This window comes from Danio aesculapii, chromosome 9, assembly GCF_903798145.1.
Source record: "Danio aesculapii chromosome 9, fDanAes4.1, whole genome shotgun sequence".
Taxonomy (NCBI): Eukaryota; Metazoa; Chordata; class Actinopteri; order Cypriniformes; family Danionidae; genus Danio; species Danio aesculapii.
The window spans coordinates 36885075-36905177 of NC_079443.1; the positions used below are offsets into that span (position 1 = coordinate 36885075).

Here is a 20103-nt window from a genome sequence, read left to right on the forward strand (position 1 = left end):
ACTTATCCAAAAATGATATATATTTACAAGATTACTAATTTTAGTGTAATAAAATTATGTCTTTAATAAAACAAAAACATTTGAGATTTGTCTCTTAAGTATTTTGGGTCATCTAGATTAGAATAACAAACATAAACTAGCTAAGAACGTTAGCAAACGTTTATTCTTATGAAAACAGCAGATATAACGTTAGCTAAAACGAAGAAAACAATAATTAGTAACATTTCCAGCTCTTAAAATACAACTTTTATGTAACACTATTTCTTTTTATTGTTATTTTCGGTGATGTGTGTTACTGCCACCTGCAGGATTCATTGAATATGTCTAAAAAGGAAACGGGAAGTTGTCGAGTACTTACCTCCATGAAGCTGACTGTTTTCCGCAAATGAAAGACTGAAGCGAAGCTATTTATTCATAAAACACCCAACTCAAAAAGACAAACACTTTGTTTACTGTTAAAAGAACAACATTACATGTCGTCAGTGCCGATACATAAACCCGTTCCTACAGTATGCGTGAGTCGTTTAATGGTGTCATCTTCCTATTGTATAACTTAGACAGATAACGTAGCTTAGCTTGTCACACCATATGATTTACATCGGTCCAGTAGAACCGATTTAATTTGACGACCCATCCAGTATTGTCATATTTACATTATGCAGCAGTCTTATAATGAGGAAAGTGAGGCCACTGTGGACGTGCATTTTACAGACTTGACTGATTCACTAGTGGCCTGGAAAGTTCCTGTGGATGTTTTTGCCATTGAAAGCCACTTAAGAGTGAGTAACAGTCATACTTATATTTTCCTCTCATTGTTCTGGCCTGAGATGTATGTATAAGACTCATTGAATGACATATTAAACCAAATTCCATATTTTTTTTAAAAGAATAATTTTTTTTTCAAACAAAACATGTTATGATTAGAAGTTTTATATTATAAAATAAACAGTTTGACTGTCAACTACAGCAGATATGGCATTTAATTCAATACAATACAAAACATTTCAGACTGTTTGTTTAATTATTATAATAATGTTGACATGGTAACATCATATTATTTGTTGTAGCCTAGATTTGTTGTCTGCTTATTCATGCTGTGTATGCACAATTCCACTTTGGCCAAAAAGATGCTCTGTTGGATTGAAATTTGGTCATTGTGAACTCATGGAAACAGTGATAACGTGCTTTGTGACATGGGACTTTATACTTCGTAATCTTAACAGTAATCTCATTTAATGAGCCATAATCAGATATAATCTTACGCCTAATTATATGATGCAAGCATGAAATCAGACGATTAAGCAGTTGAGAAATGGTGTCAATGGGCTTTAACTTAAGACTGGCTTTTTGTTTGTAGAAAGTGTTACAATATTTTAGATAATGGAGTTTTTTGGAAACTTTAGGAGATTTGAATTTAAGTGGAAGGATTTGAATTGTCCTTAATACTTTTTTGTTATTGTAAAAATGTAAAATAGGATATAGGGGAAATAGCATCATTTAAAGGGCACCTATTCTACCCTTTTTTCAAGAAGTCCTTTGTGTCTCCAGAATGTGTCTGTAAAGTTTCAGCTCAAAACACCCATCAGATTATTTATTATAGCATTTAGAATATTGGAATTTTCTGCTCTGAACAGTATGTAGCTGTTTTTGTTACCTCTGCCTTTAATGCTCAGAGTGTGCCACAGTCTCCGCCTCGGCTGCTTCAGATAAATAGCACAGTGACAGACATGAAGGAAGCAGATCTCACGTAAGGTTTGTGAGAAATACTACAGTAACAACTTTACCAATGATTATTTGATGTATTTGTTGGCTAGTTAATGAGTCGATGATTACGGTGAGTCACACACAATGCCATTACAAAGTTTATGCACACACACAGTGTATGCGTTTAACTTTGCACTATTATTGTACGCAAATGTGACAGGATACACTTTAATATCCACTGCTGTATAGATATCTGTTATGTTAATGTACAAAATAAACCTGATTCAGCATCTACAAACCAGGACTGAAGCGTGTTCTTCTATAATTGTTTGGATATGCGGAAAATGCAGATTTTATTTTAAAAAAATTGTTAGTTTTGATTAGTTTTGATTTTAAATGCAGTAAATCTGTTAATACAAGACTTGCAGTAACGGTGCACATAATTATTGGTGTGTGCGACAAAATTTTGGCTGGTGCGAGTATATTTTAAATTTAGGAGCACCAGTGCTACTAAGCAAAAAGGTTAATTTCGAGCCCTGACATTTGATTCTGATTGATCTTTTAATACTGGTTGCTTACCGTATGTCCTGTCTTATTGATATGATTATACGCGTTACTACGTAGACATGTTAATACGTGGCTTTCAAATCAATTCGATGGGCGGGGAATCTGCACTCCTACGTCACGTTGCGGTGGGCCTCAAAATGGGATGGATTTGGATCATTATTATTAACATCAGTAAAGTTAAAAAAGACTTATAAAAACAAGACACTAAAAAGAGACTTATTGTGTATATATCACCCTAATATGACCGTGGACACACTATACCTACACACAGTTCTGTCCAAACAGCTTATAAAAGATGATTTTCATCATAGGTGGCCTTTAATAAACTTTTTTTTTCTCCAAATGGCCTACCAAAATGTCAACAGTTTCACTTCTCTTTTTTACTTTTATGTCAACAGCTTAACTTCTCAAGGTGTAGCTTTTCTCCATTATAATTTGTTTAATAATGTATTGAAGGAGCTGGAGCTTTCGGGAAATTGAGACTTATTATTTGCCTGCTGACTCCTTGATTTTCTGTTTGAAATATCGGAGTGCTTTACAAGAAAGAACAAACAAAGCAATAAATAACAAAGCACATTACGCTCATTTGTTTGCCATTTTCCACAGAAGATGATTATGACATTGGAGTGGTGATTAGGTGTGTTTGTGATGGCTGAAGAAATTTTCCACTTGACGTCACTTTTGTTGAGCTGTTACACAAATTCTTGCTATCAGACAGCCTTAAGTCGGGTTAGACACTGTTATTATACAGTAGAGAAATGACCTGTTTCAGCTAACCTTTTTTTATGCACTTGCGATTTACAAAAATAACAGGTTATATCAGTTTATCTTGTTACTGTTGATAAATGAGCATTTGGTAATATGATTTTTGTGACTTGATGCATGATAAAGCAAGCATTGAAATATAAAGACTAGTTGTGTATAGCACAAAACAAGTGGGTTAATCTTGAGCTCAGGGAACTGGTTTCTGCTGTGTGCAGTTTTCCAAAAAGGGCGGAAACCTTGAGTTAAATGGAAATGGGATGAAAAGATAATAGAGATAGGAAAATAGTCTGCTGTTGGGAATGGAGAAAATGGAAAATCTGTTCCATTGTTTTGCAATGTGGAAACAGGAAGCTCTAGGACACCTAACACAATGTGGATGGATCTGGTTTTAAAATATGAGGGGTAAAAAGTTAGCGGTCAGTCAAAATAATAAGAATAATAAAAATATTATTAGTAGCAGTGGTAGTAGTAGTATTTTTGATGGCAGATTCTAAAAAGTGTCATGCACTGCATTTTGTTTGCATTTATAATGTCCTATTGTAAAGTTAGCAAGAGCTTCTCATCACAAAACATTTATTAATTTTAAAAATTAAGACATAATAATAAACAATTTTCTGTCTTGAGTTTGACCCTCTTTTTGAAACATTTTCTGATAGACTTGCTTCAAGTCTTTTAAGCAAATCCTAAGTGGTATGATTTGCTTATGCATATTTTGCAACTTATGCAATGGTTTTGCATATTAAAATAAATGGTGAAAGCAGTTTTGCTGTAGGCCTTTTTGTGATTCCTGGCTATTTTTTGTGTATGTAAGCCCTCAAATTGCATTGTGGGACTTTGATCTCTGCTCTGACATCTTTTGTTGTTGGAAAGTTTAACAAAGTTAATTTTTTCTGTTTTGGTAGGTTGGTCATGCAAATTATAGTAGAAAACTGGAAAATGATAGCAAGTACTTTATCTCTTATTTTAAGGATGTATTTCTATCTATATTTTATTTCTTATTTGTAATTTTAAACCATTGTGCAATTTAAAAGCAAAAAAATAAAACTGTGAAACAATAATATAAACAACAGCTTGTCGTGCGATGTGGAGGCAAAGGACTACACAACACGCTAGCGGAGTGTGGTCGCCTCTGTGAAGTATATTGGCTTTCTCTTAACAGTAAGGTTACCTTCAATACTAAGAGAGCAGGCCTACCTAATCTTATAGAAGAATTTCCATGATTTACATTTCATAATAAACATACAAATCTTATTAAAAGTACTATATCAATTAAATAAGATTAAGGAATAAATTTCTTTATTCATTGGCTAATGGAACTATTCAAATTTTTAGGTTTAACTTGTTTTTTTTTATAAAATACATTTAACAAATATTTTTGAACATCTAAAGTAATTAAATCGTGTAATTATGCCTCTTTTGGATCAAATTATTAGGCTTACTCATGGAATTAATCTAACAAAAAGACTGTGATTGTTGAATGGAGTAGAATATGAGTAAGACATTTTTAAACATTAAAGACGCACAATCCTTATACATAAATTGCCGATTTGAAGTTATTTAAAATAACTATATTCTCACTTGAAAAACTCTTAAAACTTGATTTTGTGGCATAATTGATGAGTATTATTCAAATTTTTATGGATTTCCCCTTTGCGATTAAACATCCTTATGACTTTCCTGTGCAGCACAAGTGAATTGCTATGGTAACTACTAATGTTTGGGAGAAGCGCATTTATTTCGAGCTGTGATCAAATCTGACTGGAACTACCTGTCCGTTTCAACAAAAATTAGATTAGATTAGATTATATTCAACTTTATTGTCATTACACATGTAGTACAAGACAGCAAAATGCAGTTTAGGTCTAACCAGCAGTGCAACAGCAGCAAGTGCAGGATATAGGTATAAGCTATAAAGTGCAATTATAGAAAAACTATAGTGATATAAGATGGATGTACTATGAACATTATATACAGGTTGTATTAACTATTAACAAAAATGATGCACACCCTCCAGCCAATCAATAGAAGTTCAACAGACAATGAAATAAGATTTAATATACTGTTAAGTTTGCACCTGAGAACAAGAAAAATCATTTTAATAGGAGATTTTGTCTACAGTGGATTCAGTGGAGCACGACTATACAAATTCCTGCAGTAAACTCTTGGCCATTCTATTTTTGATTTACAACAGATGGAAATTATTAATGATGTCTTATACAGTATGTGAAAAGATCTTAAAACAGTGGCTACATTTACATCTTTTGTTTCAATCAGAGTGAAATCATTCAATCTGATGGATTGAAAAGCATATTGTTTACATGAAGGCTAAATAAAGTCATCAGGTTTATCTGACATTTATATATCATGAGCTTTTGATGAGCTTATATCAATATCGCATTTGATATTTTGAGATCTGCACACTGCATCCCAAGACACGTCCAAACAACATCTATTACACAAACTGCACACAATTACAGACATGATATGCATGTCCGTCAGACTTCTAATGTTTAGTAGGATTTTATTTGCTCATACTACTTTCCTACCATCACTTACTTTCTTCATTTTAAAAGAGCAGATTTGATATCTATTTTGAGCTCTAATTAGGAGATGATGAGCACATGAAGCTTTGACCCGTGTTGCTTATAATTATTAAGAAGAAAATTGCTCATTCCCGTGGCCAAAACAAGCTGTCTGTGGTGAGTGTTCTGCTTCGTAGAGTGGAAGAATTTAACACAAGTCATTTTTGACACTCCATTTTAGAAAAAGAACCGCTCAGTCAACCCGACAAACGTCATTGCACCATTTCTACATCAATGCACATGTGCAGTACTTTCCAGTTTCAGGCTTTAAATCCAATCAAGGGTTTATTAGATTATACAATCTGATCAGAATTTAATTCAGATTGAGCTAACATGTTTACATGAATCTTTTTCAGTCCAGTTTAGCTGGACATCCCATTTTTACAATGATTTTTGATAGTTTTTTATGTATTTACTTCAACCAAAAATTACACTACACTCTCAGAAGTAAAAGATATATGAGCTGTTACTGCAGCACTGATTTAGAATACACATTTGTACCTAAAGGGGACATATTAATACTTTAAAGATACATATTAGCCCTTACAAATTTCAAAAGATACTTTTTTTTTTTGTATCCTTAAAGTATCAGTAAAAACTTTTTAGGTACAAATGTGTACCATTTGAATCAGTGTTGCTTAGTGAAGAGTGTACAGAGGCTTTTTGATTTATTAACTGAAAATACAATATGAATAACTGAACTAGGGCTACATGATATTGGAAAAATCTGACATTGCGATCATTTGTTTTGCTGCAAAATATATAACGAATTTAATATAATAACACTAGATGATCTGAATATTTCTGTTTGAAAAGATTTTATAAATTAGATTTAGTGAGATGATCAAATCTTTTTCTGTGCAGTGCATCTGCATAAAATATAATAAATTACAAGCATATATAAATAAAGCAGAGCAAAATAAAAGTTAAATAAGCAGTGCTTTCTGGTTTTATGGAAAGGCTAGCAGTATTCAAATACAAAAATTGAACAGTCAAATGTAAAATAACATGGTCATCATTGTATAAATCATTTATTAATAATAATAATATTTAATTATATCTTTACCTTTTAATCTTTAATAAAAATAAAAAAATAAATCTAATCCTGCGATGTGGCTATTGCGGATACACACATTGCGAGATCGATGCTCAAATGATCAGTTGTTCATCCACAGTATGCTGTTACCTAAATTATGCAAGTGTAAAGACTGAACAGATGTTGTAAAACTTTTTGACTTAATGAAAACTTTAATTCCAGGCATTCTTCAACATGTCTTTTTTTGTGTTCAGGTAATAAATGACAAAAAAAAAAATTCAGTTTTTGTATGAGCTGTCCTTTTAACTGTGAAAAGCCACCCCAACGCTCTGCATGTTTGTACATACACGTTCCACTGGAATACACATTTTCTTTTTGCATCTTCAGCAGATTTTGACGTGGCTGTTTTCTTAACCTCCATAATGCAGATGATCATTATCTCTGCCCCAGCAAACAATCCTAATTTAGGAACTATCATTGTGGTGTCATTTTCCACCCTCAGTTCTTTGAACTGGCATATTTACAGTGGCACAGCCATAAACAAACTAGTGCAGTACATGCAGTTTTGTGATCCACCTGGAGCATGCTGCTTTTCCTCTATTTAGGTTGTTTTCAACTCAAGTTAATGGCAATATAACTTTGTGTGAGGTCTGAAGTCTTAAAGGCACATGCTCATACATAAATCTCTTTCCTGCCACATTTACTGTTTCCTTGATATGCAAATTTTGTTCAAGCTTTCATTTTCATTTTAGCTTTCCTTTTGTTTATTGTAATTTCTGGCAAGTTTGCAGTATATAAGCCAATGAATTAAAATTCAAATTCTTGCTGTAAGGCTATTATTGTTATAGGGCCCTATGAAGTCATGTCTGTAAAAAAAATGTTCACCATTATTCTCCATTTTAATTTTATATTATAAAATACTAAAAATAAAAATACTAAAATAAATCTTAGTGATCAAAAACATGTTCGGTTAATTGAAATAGGTTTTTTTTTAAGTTTTCAATTTAAAATCAGTCAAGTAAAATCTGAACAAAAGTTAATTTTGGCACTCCTTGAAATGCAGAAAGTTTTAAAATGAAATCTTGGACAAACTATTGTGTAATTATTGCTTATAAAATGTACTTAAAAATGACATTTGCTGTTTGAGCTGAAACAACATAATTCTTAAGTTTTTTTGTGGGACAACTTTATTGTTTTGAGTTTAAACCTCTTAAATTTGTTAACTCAATTATTTCATGTTGTCCCAACACAAATCGATTGTTTGGAACCCAGCATTTTCTACCATGTACATTTGTTGTTGTTGTTGTTGTTGTTGTTATTTTCTCAGAGGTTCTTATAGTACTACAGTGAGACTAGTAGACAGACAAGCATCACATATAGTGTGTATAAGAGTGTAGCACATGAAACTGAACCATTTATTTACTGAAATACACATTTAAATATAAAATATTTTAAAGATTTTTTTTTACAGTTTAAAATTTACACACTAGCCACATCACAATTTGATTAGGAGTCCACTATTACTTCTGACATACTGTACTGATTCTGACAGTATGATAACCTTAAATAAAAATATCATGGTTTTACGGTATTGTGATTACTGCTCTACAAATAAATTCTTTTAAAAGAAACAATGTTTTTTTTTCCAATCGAACACAATATATTTTATTTTAAGAAACATTTCAAATATTTTGGAGCAGTAAACATGCCAAGCTAAATAATTCAAATAAATCATTGACTTCTGCTGTCTTCATTAGTTTAAAAACACCAATTTCTTTACAACTTAAAAGGCGTCTTTATATTAAGTTTATTATTATAAGGTAAGCCATGGAACTGTTCAGATCTACAGTTTTTCAGATGTTTCCTGATTCGTGGGCTGACCAGTAGATTTTGAGATACTGTTGCCCTAAAAAACTAAATAAAAGAGTCATAACAAAAAGCTCAAAACAAAATGTACATGTACTGTAGAAATATAGTATAAATATACACTGAGGTATAAATATACACTGTAAAAGATATGGACGTAGTATCAGTGACGTCACCTATAGGATTCTGAAGAACGAAAAGAAGCTACAAGTAGGCGTGGCCAATCGTCGCCATTTTGTTCGTGTGTCATCAACTGACTGGGGGATACCAAACAAGGGCAAAGAGGCAAAGCATGAGCGGAGCTACAGACGCCTGCTAGCATTTTGCTTAGACAGGCTTTTCTTTGGGAGAAATGCTTAATACTTTATTACCTTGTTTGTGTTCTGACCACATGTGCTTGGTTGTACACTATATCATTAAAGTGTTTAGTCGTTTAAAAACACTGTTGTAATACATTGAATCACTAAAAATTGTTATTATGACGGAAATGGAGGCCACGTGAATGGTTTGTGAGCACAATTACTGTAAGTGCACACAGCATGCCATATCATCTGATAATTGTAAGAAATAATTCCAAAAAGCAACTTGCTTTGTAAAGCCACATAAAACAAAACAAAAATACGATGTATATGCAGAGTTCAGCGGCTAATCAGCCGGAATCAGCTGAGGTGAAGTGATGGCGACTAGCGAGATCTTGCTGTCATTCAAGTGGCCACGCCCTTAATTATGCAGACTTGATATAACATAATATAAATGAAGCGGATGAGCTATAAAAAAAATTCACCCCCTAACAGTTGTCATGAAGGGTAATATTAGCTATATGAACCAAAATCATTTTTGTACCAGGCTGTAAACACCTTTTTTCTGCTGTAAAGTTGGCCATTTTAATAGTGGGCTCAATAGAAATCAGCTCTATTTTGGAGCCAGGACTAGCAGAATTTCGATGAGTTGCAGTTTCAGTTACTTCCATATTTGCCTCATGAGGGGGAGAGTGGGAGGTTGCCGCTTGGGTATAACTGAAAATTTTAGGCTGTTTTGAAACCTTGACTTCTCCAAACCATGGTAAACCTTGAAACCGGTTATCTTTCCATTTTCCATACAGGTCTCTGCAATACAAATGGAGACATTCTTGTTTGTTGTGAAATGTAATGACATTGTGTAACATAAAACTGAAATACTTCTTTTTTTTTAAATATGAATTATAAGGATTTATTAATTCAAGCATTATTCTTTAGTACTTTGATGTAATGTTAATTTCAATGTCCCACACTGTCTTAGTGTTAAGAAGGCATTAATATGTGTTGTTGCTTTTTTTTGATGAGTTATTCACAGTCAGCTGATTGTCTTATGATGAAAGAATCCACTATGGTTGCGGCTTTCTGTGGAAAGTCTAAAGGAGTTTTGACACTTGCTCTGTGCGACATGGGCCCTCGAGCTATCATAAACTTAGCTGGGTGTCTAGTCAGTGGAAAATCTAAGTTGTACTCTTTTAAAGTGTCAGATGAATTCACATTCCATGAGCAAATTCATTCTGATATCATAACCACAGCCAGGGTCTTATAAACAAAAACACACTGACGAATTCTTCATCATTAGTCATTTAGAATGTTTCTTGGCATTCACTTCTTGGATTGCTGCTTCGAAGCATCAAATGTGTCATTTAAGTGGACAAGTGAGCGATATGCAGCCTAAAAAAGTCATGCTTGTATGCTTGTACTGAAGGCTTAATATGCAATTAAATCCTAGTTTTGGATATTATATTTACGAAGGCTAATTGTATATGTACACTTGTTCACTATACTACACTTGTTCACTATACTTGGCGAAAATGCCAACAGCCCAGCCCTATGCGGGCTTACTAAATTGCTTACTAAATTTACTATACTACATTTGTTCACTATACTTTGTGAAACGGCCCATATTCCACCTGTATACATATTTCCAGATGATGACGTAATTTGTCCTAAAACAGGGTTAGGAGGCTATGATGGACCGAGGCCAGTGGGCAGATTTGGCCAGGGTTAAACCCCTACTCTTTTTCGAAGGACATCCTGGAATTTTTAATGACCACAGAGAGTCAGGACCTCGGTTTAACGTCTCATTCGAAAGACGGCCCCTGTCATTATACTGGGGCATTTGGACCCACACAGACTGCAGGTTGAGCGCCCCCTGCTGCCCTCACTAGCACCACTTCCGGCAGCAACCTAGCTTTCCCATGTGTTCTCCCATCCAGGTACTGACTGTGCGCAGCCCTGCTTAGCTTCAGTGGGCGACCATGTGAGAGTTGCGGAGAGCTAGCTGCCAGCAATGATAACATGAAACTAAATTATATCAAAGCGAAACCAAAATCATAATCAATTAAAAGTATATCAGTTGCGTGTTATCAGTAAGCATTTTATGTGAGTATAAAGCATCTGGGCACAAGGAGTTATTAAAATCAATGGAAAAAAATGATTCATTGGATTTACTAAATTTTTTATGGTAAGTGGTTGCAAATAATTTATATTGGCTGGATTTTTGTTTAAATTAAATTTTAAAGTAGCATTAACAAAGATTAATTTTATTGAATTATTTATACAATGAAGACTATACAACTTTATTGCACATTTGATTATTTTATTTCTGTTCCTGAATAGTTTTTATTTATATAATTGTTCTTTTTATTTATGCTGGTAAATTACGTTTTCTGCTGATGCACTGCTCTACAAATCACCTCAAAGAATATAAAAGTATTAGTTATTTCCAAATCCAACTATTAAAGTTATGTACGTTTTTTTCAATATCGTGCAGCCCTAACACAACCACACAAACTAGTACATTTGTGCTGTAATTTTAAATTTTTGCTGTAATATTTCTATGTGCGCTGTAAATAAGAACCTACATTAGTCATTACAATGGCAGCAGATAATAACATTGTCATTGTTTTGACAGGCATATTTAAAGATAATGAATTGACCTGCCCTAACTGTTTTTGTTGTATTCCACTGAACAGAATGTTTTTGTATGCACAATAATACCCGCAGGCAATTTAGTAAGCCCCGCATAGTGCTAGACTGTTTGCATTTTCGCTTTGATATAATTTAGTTTCATGTTCCCCTCTTACTTTTCCATTGCCTAATGAGAGGCCTTATTCCACTGGAACTGGATTCTCAGCTTTTGGTCTGAAACATCTGCAGTCATGAGTGACAGAGGCTTATGGCTCTCTGAGCTTATCTCGAACAGGAAAGCTTTAACCAGATAGAGAAGTGGAAAGTTTGAGAGAAAGGTATGGGAAGAATGTTTACTTCAAGCTTTTTAATTGATTTGTGGTTTCATTTGAATGTTACGGGAGATACAAGAAGTGAGCACATGATTGTGTGCATGAAAATAATTATGGAAAAGATCAAGGTTTTAGGTGATAAAATCCATTTGAAGTTGTGGCCACAAGCAATCCTGTGACATTTGCTAGTGTAGGGAAGTTTGTTTTCTTTTTATTCTTTTCTACAATCTCTGTACTATCATCACTGTAATAAGATTTAAGATAGTGTATAATATAATAAGAGTTATTGAATAAATCAAATAAACATAAGACTAATAATGACTGTTATAAATAAACTACATTGCATCTCATATGTCGGCGGTCTATCATTTTAATATTTTACAAACAAGGCTGTAAAATACTTAAAAACAGTAATATTACAGAACATTAATGTAATTTCAGGTAACTGTTTTAATATTGTCATATGCACTACTGGTAAACAGTTTGGAATCAGATTTTTTTTTTCCATTTTTTTTTAAATAAAATCATTGTGTTCATTAAGGCGGCATTTATTAAATGTAAACAAAATGTTACATTGTTAAAGACTTATTTATTAAATGCATGTATTTTCAAATGAAATTATTACTCCAGTCATTGCTGCTTTAATTACTATTACCATTAATAATAATAATATGAATAATAATAACAGTAATAATAAGGATCATGTGACTCTTGATTGGAAAAGTGAAGCTGAAAATTCATCTTTAAAACCACTGGAATAAATGATTAAATTAAATGATAAGCTACTCTGGAACAGTTATTTTAAAGTGCAAAAACATTTCACAATTTTACTATTTGTACAGTTTTATTTCTAAATAAATAAATGCAGCTTTGGTGAGCAAGCTTATTTTAAAACATTTGAAAATCCTACTGACCCCAAACGTTTGACCGGTAGAGTACTTTAAAATATAATTAATTTTTGTAGTTATGTATTTTGAATGCGCTCAATTTGTTTCTTGTTTACTGTTAGCAACTAGCGTTCATAGTATTGTTCATAGTAAGGCCCAATCCCAATTCTATTTTTGTACCCCTACCCCTTCCCCTTGGCCCTTGAAACAGAGTGTAAAGGTGAAAGGCCTCAAATTTTACCCCTAAGAAATGGGACAGCACTACAGCACCTGCACACGCCATCGCGATCTCTTGCTTCATGCGAGATCAGATGATGGTGACTGCTGTAGTTTTTCCAGTTGCATTATTTTTTGGTATTTATCTTCAGGAAATCACTGAAGGCAGCAATATCATGTTATCATAACGATGTAATGTGGCAATGAGCTTTACTGTGCATTTACATCGTGTCCATATTCATCTATGTAAACACACAAAAACAGATTTAACATTATACCAGACACTGTATGAAGGTCATTCCCAGCCACTAGACTTTCCTGACAGGGTATTCGAGTGTCGTCAAGTGTCAGAATGTTGTGGGACTGCTTTACAGGAGTTATTATTAGGGAGTATAGATGGCGAAATTTAATTTTTATTTTAGTGTTTTGTTTTTAAAGCATGATGGTAGAACATGAATGTGGTTATGAATATAATAAAACATATGCTTGTTTGTTGTAAAAATTCGTAATAATGACAAAAAATACTAATTTGTGCATCTCCTTACTTCCGTGTGCAGCTGCTGCCATTGCAGCTGGTGTATTCTGGGAAATTTTCTTACCCCTTGGTTTTGAGTGTGGTCCTGAAAAATCTCCATTTGAAGGGGTATCTAGCCCTTCCCCTTTGCAATACGCCTTCAAGCTAAAGAGAGAATTGGGATTGGGCCTTAATGTATTTATTGTCTCACTTGATTAATTGAGCGTATTTTTACAAAACATAAATGAGTTCCACTTTATATTATGTGGCTTGAACTTGTATGTAATTGTGTCAAAAAATAAATACAGTGTACTTACTGTATACATAATGTATTTGCAGAACACTTCTGGTGTTCTTCAGGTGGGATACGGGGAGGGTTAGGGACAGGTTTAATGGTAATGGATAGGTTTATAGGTGGGTTAAGGTGTAAGGGATGGTTAACAGTGCAATTGCAAATGTAGATGTAATTAGGCATGGGTCGATAACCATTTTCAAGGTATACTGATGGAAAATCAAGGTTTTAAAACCACCAAAATGTTTTGCTATACCGTTACTGCCCTATTTTTTATTTACTTTTGTTTTTTTAGGACAACATTATCTCCAGCGGAAAAGATATCCAAAGATGTTGTTTTAATTTGTAAAGAAATCAGTGTTTTTTAAACTAATGATGACAGCAGAAGTCAATTGATTCCTTTGAAATAATGTTTAGTGTCACAACATATTTGAAATGTTTCTCAAAGTAAAATATATAGTGTTCAAAGGGGGAAAAGTGTTTGTTTTTTACCCAGACATTTAAAATGAATATATTTTAGGGCAGTAACCACAATACCATGAATTTTTACTGTGATATTTTATTTTATACAAGGTTATCATACTGTCAGAATCTTATACCGGCCCATGCCTATGGATAGATTTATAAGTGGGTTAAGGTGTAAGGAATGGTTAACAGTGTAATTGCAAATGTACTTACAGAAATTAATTACAGATGCAATCTGTAGATGCAGGTATTTATACAATGTAAAAAAAAAAACTTGCATTTTACACAATTAGTACATTATAACTAATGATTTATTTCAGTGTAAGTACATTTTAAGGGCATCTAATATATAGTGGGACTCATGAATGATTTAATTTCCCCAGGGAAAACCATTATTATTGATTACACATTTTATACAGCAGTAATTATTAATAAATCTACATTTAAGTATTGTAAAGTGTTGCAGTATTTGCATTGTGACTTATAGGTTTATTTTTACAATGTGCATTTAGCATTATTATAATAATGTCACTGTAACCTATTATTTGGGGTTGAGAAATGCTGTTTAATAATTGCATCAGTCCTTATAAATGTCCCCAGTTGTAGTTGAAAGGCCACAAAGAAGATGTGTCTACCTTCACAGATGATTACAGTTAATCTCTGTGTAACAGATGCCCTGCCGTCATTTTCAGGATTTGGTAATAGTTGCGTGTACACAAGAGAGAGAGAATTTGAATATTGTTTCTAACATTTGCAAGACTTGGAAAGAATAACGTCATGCATACCCATCTTTAAAACTAAGCCTGACATGTGACAACAGATAGCGATTGCTCTTCAATCACAACAGGACAAATACACTGGCCCCTGAATTCAGACACTGAGAAAATGAGGGGAATTAACACCCATGGAAAGTATGCTGCGGGGAGAGCTTGATAACACAGCTGCCCTTCTGCCCAGCTCAGCTGATTTAGATTTTCCATTGAGATGGGAGGGGCAGCATGAAAGAGAGATGCAAGATGAGCGATACAGATTATTGTTTTACCACACTGCATGTCCTCAAATGGAATGACTGATTTGAGCAGAGACCGGCCGACCTGGATCTGATCAGCACGGAAAGCAGTGGCACATAGTTTCCAGGACTTGCACTCTCAGGGTGTGTGTGTGTGTGTGTGTATGTGTGTGTGATTAGTCAGCAGAGCCATTCGTTTCGGTTCAGAATGGGAAAGTTGGGTGGAGTCAGCTAGCAGAGTCACCTGCCCCTCCCCCTTGCAGTGGGTGGAGCCTGTTGCTGTGCTGCTGAGAGGAGCCTTTATATAAAGGAGCCGGATGAGTGAGCTGCAGTTATACAAAGCCGGCAGTGCAGGAGAGAATAGAGTATTCCAGAAGATTCTGCCTCAGCTGAAGCAGCGTCACGTGACCACAATACGAGGACGTTACTCAACCTGACCCATTTCCTTTCTGAAAGCGCTCAAGGCTCTCTGCTGAATTGAGAACGTCTGAGAAAACAAGGAAGAAAAGGAGCAGTGAAGAGGGTGTTTTTGAAGCATTTGTTTCCTGAAGCAGGCGTCATTTGTGTCCTCACGCTGGGGAAGGCAAAACGGACACGTCTCAACCCCTCCTGCCCTTTACATTCTTTAACCTCTCAAGTCCTCCGGAGGATCCGTCAACGGGCTTCAGTCATGCACCTGAAAACAATGAAGTGCAACCCTTTCTGCCTTATCGCTTCCTTAGAGGATCCGGACATGTTTAACAGTCCTGTGGAGATGGTAAGGCTTCATTGACATGCTGCCTTATGGTATCAAAATAGCTTAAATGCTGGAATATGTTAAACAAATTAGCTTGGATGCAGATGTTTTGGGCCAATGATTATAATTAAGTGCAAAAAAATGAATGGTTTGTAGCGCACTAAATGACCTACTATGTGTTTACACAATGATCTGACCTTGTTTGTTTGTGGTGACAGTGGTTAGATCACGGAATAAAGCGCTGTTGGAACATTAATAAGTGTTTGGCTAGATAGTTTTGGGGTTTTGAATCTGACGTAAGCGCTTACGCACACATGCATGCATACACACCTATGCACACTAGGAATAACTCAGGATTTGTGCATCCAGCTTGAAGTGGTCCATCAGGGCTGGCCCTGTCAGCTCCGTCTGTGCGATCAGCGTGCAGTAAGTCTGTTACCTTGGAAACCAATATCTTGGCGAGCGCTGACAGACGCTGGTCGTTTTTTGGATGTGTATTAGATTAGGACTGTGTGCGTCAGTACGGTTTAATATAGAAGCGTTTACTGAATATCAATTTGGCTGCATCCCTAAAAACAAGCTAAATGGATTCAGTGCTGTTATGTCTTGCGAACAACACAATGTGGTAGGTTATCTAATGGCTTAAGGCTGGCTATAAAGGTGGCCACTTTGAGACTAAATAGAGGCACTCTTTAACCTCAGGGTTTCTCCACAGGAGATTGCCGTATGTGTGTAATCTTCAGTCACCTTGATAATGTTTATTTGTTCATTTCTGTTTCCACTAACCTATACATAGTAAATCAGTCTGAGATATTTCCTCTCATTCACAGGCTGGCTTTGAGGATCTTTTCCGTGCCTTTGACCGAAATGTCACTTTCCAGTTCTTCAAGAGTTTCCGTCGGGTGAGGATTAATTTCACCAATGCTTTGGCCGCTGCAGAGGCAAGAGCAAAACTCCACAAAAGTGACTTCAATGGCAGAGAGTTACGACTCTATTTTGCACAGGTATGTCGCCGCTGTTTGTGTCTAAGAATAAATAAAACAAATAAATAATTATTAAAATTATAGTGAATTTTTTAAATATATTTTAGTGATTATGTGTGTTATTTTATTGTATAATATAAAATACATTATTATTATTATTATTATTAAACATGTTTGACTATATCATTAAATTATTATTTTATCGTTTAATAAAAAATATTATAATTTCATTATTAAATATTATTATTATCATTATTATTAATTAACAATGATAACAATAATAATTATAGTAATAATAATAATTATTATTATTAATAGAACAAAATATAAATTATAAATATACAATTTATATTTTGTTCTATAATAATAATAATAATTATTATTATTATTTAATAATAATATATTTTTTTATTACAACATATTAATAATTTTAATTATTATTGTTTTATGAATTATAATAATAATTATTATTAGAACAAAATATAAATTGTTTATGCAATTCAATTAATTATTATTGTCTGCATCACATCTGTCTCACGCACTTGCTTCTATATTATATATTCTTTTTAAAAACTCTTTATTAACACTTTATTAAAACTGCTTATTAACACACTTTTTACCCCTCCTTCTAGTCTGTCCACATTGGCAGTCCACACCTGGAACCTCCTAAACCAGATAAACAGTTCCTCCTCTCCCCTCCGCCATCACCTCCTGTGGGTTGGGAGCAGGCAAAAGACGCCACGCCTGTCATTAACTATGACCTCCTGTGTGCCATCGCTAGACTAGGGCCAGGTACATCTCACATTCTTTTATTCCCTAACTTTAATGTTGTTGTTTTTTCGGACTGGTCCATGGTTAAATGCAGGGTTGCCCAAACTCGGTCCCGGAGGGCCAGTGTCCTGCAGAGTTTAGCTTTAACTTGCTTCAAAAACACCTGCCAGGGAGTTTCTAGTATGCTAGTTAGAGCTTGATAAGCTGTTTCAGGTCTAATTGGGATTGGAGCTAAACTCTGTGAGACACCGGCCTTCCAGGACCAAGTTTGGTCACCCCAGGTTAAATAGGGTCAGTAATTAATTCATTAATTTAATACAGCCTTCTTCTAAAAATGAACTCTCTCTGTATGGCAGGTGAAAAATACGAACTCCAACCAGGAACGCCCACCACTCCAAGCGTGGTTGTTCACGTTTGTGACAATGATCAAGAAAGCTCAGGAAATGAGGAGGATATGGACGGAGGCGTACGTCAACGTCCGAAAATCATTCAGACTCGACGTCCGGAGTACACTTCCTCAGTCACACAGTGAGCCTAGGGAGACTCTCATTGTGCCATAATCTTTGCTTTTACTGTCACAGGACCCTCTGGGGGGGTGGACATCTGTGGTGGCATGCAGTTGGTTTTTCAGACCACTTGAGGGCGCCTTAAGACAGAACCTCAGCCCTGTGAAGAGAGAGAGACATCACGTATATGTCCACCATCTCACAGGGCAAGAGGCTTCACTTGCATGCATTTGATGGTAGAGCGACTCATTTTTCAGCAGGCCGGGGATTTTCAAGAGTGCTTTCATTGGTAACTGTGGCCATGGAGAACACAGAGTCTCCTATTGTGTAGTGTTTTTGTATTTTTGGGAAGCATGTTGAATCCCAGTCAGTGGGTGTGCTGATACGAGTTTATCTTTTATTTTAGGTTAGCTTGAAAATTTTCAGGCTGTTATTCTAATAACATGACATGCAAGGGTGGAACTTGAGCTAGCATAAATGCTGACTTTTGTTGTCAATGTGTGGGGTTTATTTTTTTCAGTCATATGGCAATAGAATACGTTGATGACCGATTCATTTTTTGCAGCAGTGCTGGTTCTGGAAGTTTCCTTCATATTTCCCATAGGGGTTTTTATGTTGTAAGCCTTGTAACCAAACCAAACAGCTATGAGGTGAATCACAATTACACTTACAAATTTTGATAAAATTTTAATTAACAATTTGTTCTAATAACTAGTAACGTACAGGTTATTAAGATTATGTTGATTATTACTTAAGTACGTATTCTTAATAATCTTATTTTACATCCCTAATCCTACTTAATTTCTACCTTTATAACTATTAATAAGGAGCAAATTAGGGGTTTAGGGTGAAAGTCATAGTCAATGGTTTATTAATAGTGAGATTTGTATACAGTATGCGACTTGAATTTATATTTAAAGCAAAGAAATATAATAATCAGATAAAAAAGGATAAAGACTCATGAAGGCTTCAATGAAGGAAAGAACTACAGTCCAATGAAGCATTTTGAATTAATGAATTAAAGTTGTTGTTTTTGTATAGAAATGTTATATTTCTACTTTATTGTAAAATAAATGCATTTAAATATACTGGTAGAGTTAGCGAAACTGAATTTTTGAATGCTGTTTCATGTGGGAGTGGGTGGAGCTAAAGATCGCTTGGCAAACTTGCAACTCTGATTGGTTGAATTTCTGTACAGCATCATGTTATTGTAGTTTTATTCTGTAAAAATCTGCTATTAAGCACAATTGGTTATTTTTATTGAATATAGAGGCTCAATTATTAACATCAGAGTTCAGAATTGGTCTGGCTTTTAAGGTTTATCAGGCGTTATTTTAAAAATATAACAAACAAAAATGACCATATGGGGAAAATGAATGGAGTTTTTAATTCAGGAACCCGGCTGTTGCGCTTTATTGTGAGTCTCAAACCACCATGTGCCTCGGCGTGTTCCTAAATGAAGTGCTCTAACATACCTGATCTTTTTTAAAGCTAATTCGTTTAAATATCTAATGTTTCATTTCTTTCTGAGAGCCCACCATTCAAACCCAAAGTAGTGCTTTAAGATTCTTTTGGATGAATTGAAAGGCATGGTCCTCGATTTCATGCACTTGAGTTGTTTGTTGGACCATAACACTGTAATTGGGTTTTGATGGAGGACTGTTACACTTATTACCAATATGAACACCAATTGATTTTATTACATTAAGCTCAATAGTGTGTTTCTATGCCTTTTACTGTATATGTCTGTATATAATGGTATTCGCATTATTTTTTACTTGATTTTGAAAATGTCACTGACTTGGCAGAGGCTTGAGTGTGACCTGTCATACATGAATAACAGCCATAACTTCATTAAAAAGTTTGTTTTTCTTCACAAAGTTGTGCTATGTCTTTTTTAAAAGAGTACCTATATTTAACCCTGCTTTATTATAAGATTTCTGAC

General features: G+C 34.4%; 1 protein-coding gene across 2 annotated transcripts; it reads left to right on the forward strand.

The window, feature by feature from the left end:
- The first annotated feature begins 351 nt into the window (after positions 1–351).
- Positions 352–20038, forward strand: rcan1a (regulator of calcineurin 1a). Of its 2 annotated transcripts, none has more exons than XM_056465634.1 (4): positions 352–779; positions 16729–16902; positions 17514–17673; positions 18009–20038. In XM_056465634.1, exons 1-4 carry the CDS (start codon positions 657–659, stop codon positions 18182–18184), a joined length of 633 nt encoding a protein of 210 aa, XP_056321609.1. In that variant the 5' UTR covers positions 352–656; the 3' UTR covers positions 18185–20038. The 2 variants fall into 2 exon arrangements, with proteins under 2 accessions (XP_056321609.1, XP_056321610.1); XM_056465635.1 differs by lacking the exon at positions 352–779 and adding an exon at positions 15482–15919.
- Positions 20039–20103: the final 65 nt, after the last annotated feature.